Source organism: Hyperoodon ampullatus (genome assembly GCF_949752795.1).
Source record: "Hyperoodon ampullatus genome assembly, chromosome: X".
Classification (NCBI taxonomy): Eukaryota; Metazoa; Chordata; class Mammalia; order Artiodactyla; family Ziphiidae; genus Hyperoodon; species Hyperoodon ampullatus.
The window spans coordinates 91,504,469-91,510,257 of NC_136913.1; the positions used below are offsets into that span (position 1 = coordinate 91,504,469).

At 48.9% G+C, this 5,789-nt stretch overlaps 1 protein-coding gene across 1 annotated transcript; it reads left to right on the plus strand.

The window, feature by feature from the left end:
* Positions 1-2,325: 2,325 nt before the first annotated feature.
* Positions 2,326-5,565, plus strand: LOC307069761 (uncharacterized protein; the record flags this gene model as incomplete). Its single annotated transcript, XM_079728086.1, has 3 exons — positions 2,326-3,013; positions 3,844-4,064; positions 5,365-5,565. The coding sequence occupies 3 exons, from the start codon at positions 2,326-2,328 to the stop codon at positions 5,419-5,421; spliced, it is 966 nt and encodes a 321-aa protein (XP_079584212.1). The 3' UTR covers positions 5,422-5,565.
* Positions 5,566-5,789: the final 224 nt, after the last annotated feature.

Sequence of the window (5,789 nt, forward strand, 5' to 3'; positions counted from 1 at the left end):
ATTGATGGTGACCGAGGCATGCATTTTACTTCTCAGGATACACCACGCTGGGCTCTTGAACAGCCTTCAGTGGACCTTTTGCCTCCCTACCCGGCCTTAGGCTGCAGGACTCAGAGTTCCAGAGTGGCTTACTTCCACAAGTTCAGATTCCATTACACGAAAATGGCACGTTTCTGTCGCTTGCAACACGCCAGAGGTGAATTATAGTATAGGGTCTGACTGCATCCTTTGATGTTTGACTGCTGAGGGCTTTTAAACGTCAACCCTCCCTCTTCCCCAATGCCCCACACTCCACTCTCTCCTTTGGCACGGTTGTAGGGTGGAGGGCAGGAGGAGTGGGCATCAAACGACACTAGCTACTGCCAGCACAAGGGAACTGTCATGCTGGCCCCATCCACTAATCACAGTAGAACTCCCAAAGAAATTTCTTCCATTCCTGACTCTCTGAAGTCTATTTTGGAGCAGCTTGAGAAGGCTGCCCTGCTCTCCCCCCAGAAGCCTCCTCACGTAAGGAATACACTTTGCATCGCGTCTCGGTAGTGTGTGTGTGTGTGTGTGTGTGTGTGTGTGTGTGTGTGTGTGGTGTCACCAGTCTTGATTGACCGTTGAACCCAACTTGGGATAGGAGGAGTCCATAGTGACTCAGGGTGGCAACAACAGCTCTTCTCCTGAGCCTTCCCAGGAGCGCACTGCAGAATGTGTGCTTCCCATCTCTGAAACGTTAGGATGTGTCAAATTCGATGTCCTGGATCCCAAGGCAGTGTGCTTACTGGAAGTAAGGGACATAGCTTATGTTCTCCTGAACGTGAAGTTACAGCTGACACCTAGTCTTGCTTCTATGCCCATCAACAGTAGTAACTGGGATTAGCATAAAATAGTTGTTGATTTCTTCCTCGTTTTCAGCATTCGTTACCCTTGACCACTCGGCTAAGTGGGGCTGAGTACAAAAAAAGTCTCAGACTGTTGACCGAGAAATGATTCTAGGAAGCCTGTGCTGTTAACGTCTGCCATGCTGTATTAGTCTGCTCAGGCTGCCCTAATAAAATGCCATGGGCTGGGCGGCTTAAACAAGACAGTTATTTATTTCCTACAGTTCTGGAGGCTAGGAAGCCCAAAGTCAGGGTGTCAGGAGGGTGGAGTTCTTGGTGAGGGCCCTCGTTTTGGCTTGAAGATAGCCACCTTCTTCCTGTGGCTTCACGTTGGGATGGTGGGAGGAGAGTACCATCTATGGTCTCTTCCTGTAAGGGCAATAATCCCAATGTGTGGACCCCAGCCTCCTGACCTTACCAAAACTGAATGACCTACCAAAGACCCAGTCTCTAAATACCATCTCCTGGGGGTGGGGTGGGGCTGGGGACGGGCTTCTCGTATGAATTTGGGAGGCAAGGGGTGTGCACAATCCAGTGCAGAGCAGGTGCTCAGCCCAGACTTTAAAAGAAATCTCTCTCTCTCTCTATGTCTCTGTCTCTCTTCCCTCTCTCTGTCTGTCTTCATTTCTTGGAGGCTGCAACTGAATTGGGGAGCCCTGATGAAACACTCTCCAGCTCCTGTCTTTACTGCTTCTTCCACTCTCCATTCTCACTGCATCCATATCGACTCTGTATGTCCTTTTCTAAGGAGCCTTAACAGCATTAAAACCTCCAAATTCGCTTGCTGTCTCTTGTGGGAGGTTTTAAGCGTTGCTGAGATTTGATCTATACACCTTCTCTCTCTCTCTCAGTTTTGAACTACGTGTGTCTGTATCAGCGTGAGCTGCCCCAGGGTGGCAATTGGGGAACACATGCAGGTTCCCATACCCCAGGGCGCCGCCTTTAGGGGCATTGTAGTTTTGCTCTTGCAGTGGTGGAATGAAAAGAAGGGATTCCTGTGTGATCACAGAGGCTGAGGGTGAGCTAGCCCTTTAAGGCCTCCAGGGAAAGTGAAGAACTTGATCACTCATTGGACGGTGGTGCTGTCAATCCTTGGCTGCTGGCAAATGAGCTTAGAGTCGGCGCTGGAGGAAGTGGCCCTTCGTTGACCCTTGTAAGGTCCGCCTCCCGTCAGCAGCCAATCAAGCTCTTTCCCGCCCTGTGCGCAGCGGCCGCGGCCCTGTCTCGCTGGGGCGCTCCGCGGGCAGGCCGTCTGCACTTCCCGTAGCGGGGCTCGCAGAGGCATTTTCTCCGACTCTGGTCCCCTGGGCAGCCGGCTTCTCTGCAGCCCCCACCCCGTCCCGGTGGCCCAGCTGCCAACAGCGTCTGCTCCCTCAGCGACACTCAGTGCAGCGGCCGCCATCTTCCCCACGGTCGTCACTGCAGCCCGATCCGTGTCTGGCGTGTCCCTCCTGCCATGTCTGCCACCGAGGAGCGTGGGCCGATCCCAGGTGGCCAGGACGGAGCTGGTGGCAGGGCGGGTGGCGACCCCAGTCCCCTCGGGTTCCGTGCCTCCCCTTCTGGAGGGATGGATGGAGTCGAGGGGGCCGCAGCACTTCTGGCCTCCCTGAGGCTATCCAGAGCCCTTAACGGGGAGGATGTTGGGCAGGAGGCCGCCCAGGCCGCAGTGGCAGAAGACTGGGATGCAGAGGTGGTGGAGGAGGAGGAGGAAGAGTTTGAATTAGACATCGAGGACCGGGAGGAGGCTGAGTACCAGTCAGAAGAGGGGGAGGAAACTGAGGAAGAGGTCGAGGAGGAGGAAGAGTTTGAATTAGACATCGAGGACCGGGAGGAGGCTGAGTACCAGTCAGAAGAGGGGGAGGAAACTGAGGAAGAGGTCGAGGAGGAGGAAGAGACAGAAGAGGAGGACGAGCATGGGCAGGGAGGCGCGGGAGTGGTCGCAGGCCGCGGGGCACCCGCGGTGCAGTTTCATTCCCTGCTCCGGGATGTGGGCCATTGTCTTCTGCACCACAGCCACTACAACGACCGTGTCCTGGCCGGGCCCCACGCCGGCCGCGTGATGGTCAGCCGCCGCTCCCGACGGCCCTCAGACCCTGCAGAGGCTGCCGCGCTTCCTCACGGGCAGGAAGACCTGGGAGAGGCAGGTGAGGTCTGGTGGGGCGAGTGCCAGGCAGAGGGCCCCCCGCCCTGGGAGCCGCGGGAGCCTGCGGAGGGGGTGGCATCCCAGAAGGCAGAGGAACCGGTGGCGGGGGCAGGGGAGGCTGAGTTCTGGGCGGGCGAGGTCCTGGCTGATGCCTCCGAGTCCTGGGTGGCTGGGACTTGTGGACCCGTCGAAGGGGCCGAGGCTGGCTAGGGGAGGCCCAGTCCCCTGTCCCTTGCAGCCCCTGCTGCGGCATCGGCCTCAAAGGCAGGGTGCACTCAGCGCTGGCCTCTGGCGGTTAAGCAGCGGGTCAAAGCTCTCAAAAACCTTCAGCCACGATATGCACAAGTAGAAGCCCAATTCTCTAAAGAACTTTAGGATCTTGAGAAAAAGTATGCTGCCTTCTACCAACCTAGGGGCAAACAAATGGCATACCTCACTTTTGGCTGACGGGCTTCTAAAAATGTAAAGATTCTCAGTACGATGACCTGAGAAAATGATGAAATGGCACAGGGGCACTTTTCAGTGGCTGAGGAATCAATGAGGTTCGCGGTAGAATTTGTCTTGAAATGGGGTGAACATTTTCCAGTGACGTTCTGGCAGAAACATACAAAATTGCTCTCAGGATCAAATGATTTCGATCCCTTCTCCAAAGGGCCAGAAATAATCAGCAGCACAGTGTGTGAGATCTACTGGAAACGGGGGATAATGTTGTGAAAACTGTCAAGCAGCAGAAGTGTGAGGGCCAAGGAAGTGCTGTATCAACCAGTAGGAACATGACCAGCTATTCTCCTTATTTATTTATTTATTTTCGGACATATTTCTCTTCTCCAGATCCTCCTGAGAGCAGAGAACTAGATTCTGCTGCTGATTTGAAATCGGGAAATGCTTCCCACCACCTTGTGATGCCAAAGTCCGTATCATTCGACACTAAAGAAGAGAGTGAATATCATTATGAAAATGCTGAGGAAGAGAAAGAGGATGGAGATGAAAAAGCAGAAGAAGGACCGAAGCTGGATATGGACTCAGCAGAGGGCCATTCTGGAGAAGACAAGGTATTATTGTATAGTGCAACCGGTCCTGACATATACCTGTTACTAACAGCTTTATGTTTTGTTTTGTTTACATCCTTAATGTATTTTTTGTTTATCTTTTTAACATCTTTATTGGCGTATAATTGCTTTACAGTGGTGTGTTAGTTTCTGCTTTATACCAAAGTGAATCACCTATAGTATACCTATATCCCCATTTCTCTTCCCACTTGCGTCTCCCTCCCACCCTCCCTATCCCACCCGTCTAGGTGGTCACAGAGCTCCGAGCTGATCTCCCTGTGCTATGCAGCTGCTTCCCTCTAGCCATCTATCATGTTTTTAATTGTTTTTGTAAAATAATAAGAAAAAATTGTTGAAATTTAGTTTTGGGAAAACAGTTTAATGTTAATAATGTACTTGTATTCTAGATGGTATAGAAGGAAGTGTGTTCTGAAATGTATTTCATTTACAGCCACAAGTCCTTTGTCCTGTAGCTTTAAGTCTACTGCAGATGGGAAATTTATCAGACCTGGAAATAGAGACCTATATTTTTTTAGCGGTCTAAAATATAGAGACCTATATTTTTAGAGACTGGTCACCAGGAGAAGCAGCTAAAGCGACTAAGCTGTGCACTAGCTGTACCTTCATCACCTGGCCACAGAAATGAAGTCTCTTGGAATAGCAATGCCTTTGAGAAGGTGACTCCTTACAAAGTAGTAAAAAGTTAAGGATTTCAAATAAGACTGCATTTCATGAGTAATTCACAAATATTAGTTCAATTTAGATGTTTTATTCAAAAGGAAAGAAAATGAGCCATAGTATTATTATTGGCTATCACTGAGTTGGTAACTCAATCCTAATTTCTCTTTCCACTACCCATTCATCTTTTCCTTTCTCTCTCTCATCTCTCTCTCTCTCTCAGTATCACACTCTTTCTTTCTCCCTTTCTTAATTTTCACACCTGTGGATGTTTGATAACAGCCTCATTCTCATTATACAGATACGGAAACTGAAGGTCTGGGATTATAAGGGATTTATGATTTGGTAAGGAGCATAGGCTCTTAAGGTGGAAAGACATTTAAATCACAGAGTGGCCTTTCAAGAAAAAAAACTAACATATATAGTGGTTGGCAAGAGAGAGATGTGGTTGGTGTGATGAAATGATGTGCACCCTGACAACCAAGGGTCTGGGTTACAAGAAGAAAACATTTTGTTTTCTCCTTGGAGAGCCAAGAGATGTACATAGTATTGACTCATATTTAGAAAGTCCCTGGTGCATGTTGTTGGTGTACAATTGTTAATTGACTCTTATCCCATCCTACAGTTGGAAGACATTAAAAGAAGTGGACAGCGAAAGAAGAGAAGAATTTGTTCTTCATGAACATTCTAGTTTTCATTAGCCCACAACACAGATTTTGTTTCAAAGTTCATCATGCCAAAATGATATTAACTGCTATCTGACTTTATTCTTACCTTTTAGATATAAATTTGACAGTATTGTTCACATTGAAAATAAAAGCTTGTTTGACACGAATAAGCTGCAGATTTTTTTTTAACATAAATAACACTGACTCCAATGTATCTTTGTTCTATTTATTTCGGCCCTCCTTACTGTCATTGAAAGGGATTTCTTTCAAGTATTTGGTAAGCCTGTTTGACATCCTTTTATAGCAGCCTCAAATAAATTAAAACATTAGATTATAAACAATTTGTGTGACGATAGAGATGGTGGCCCAGCCTCTAGTATAT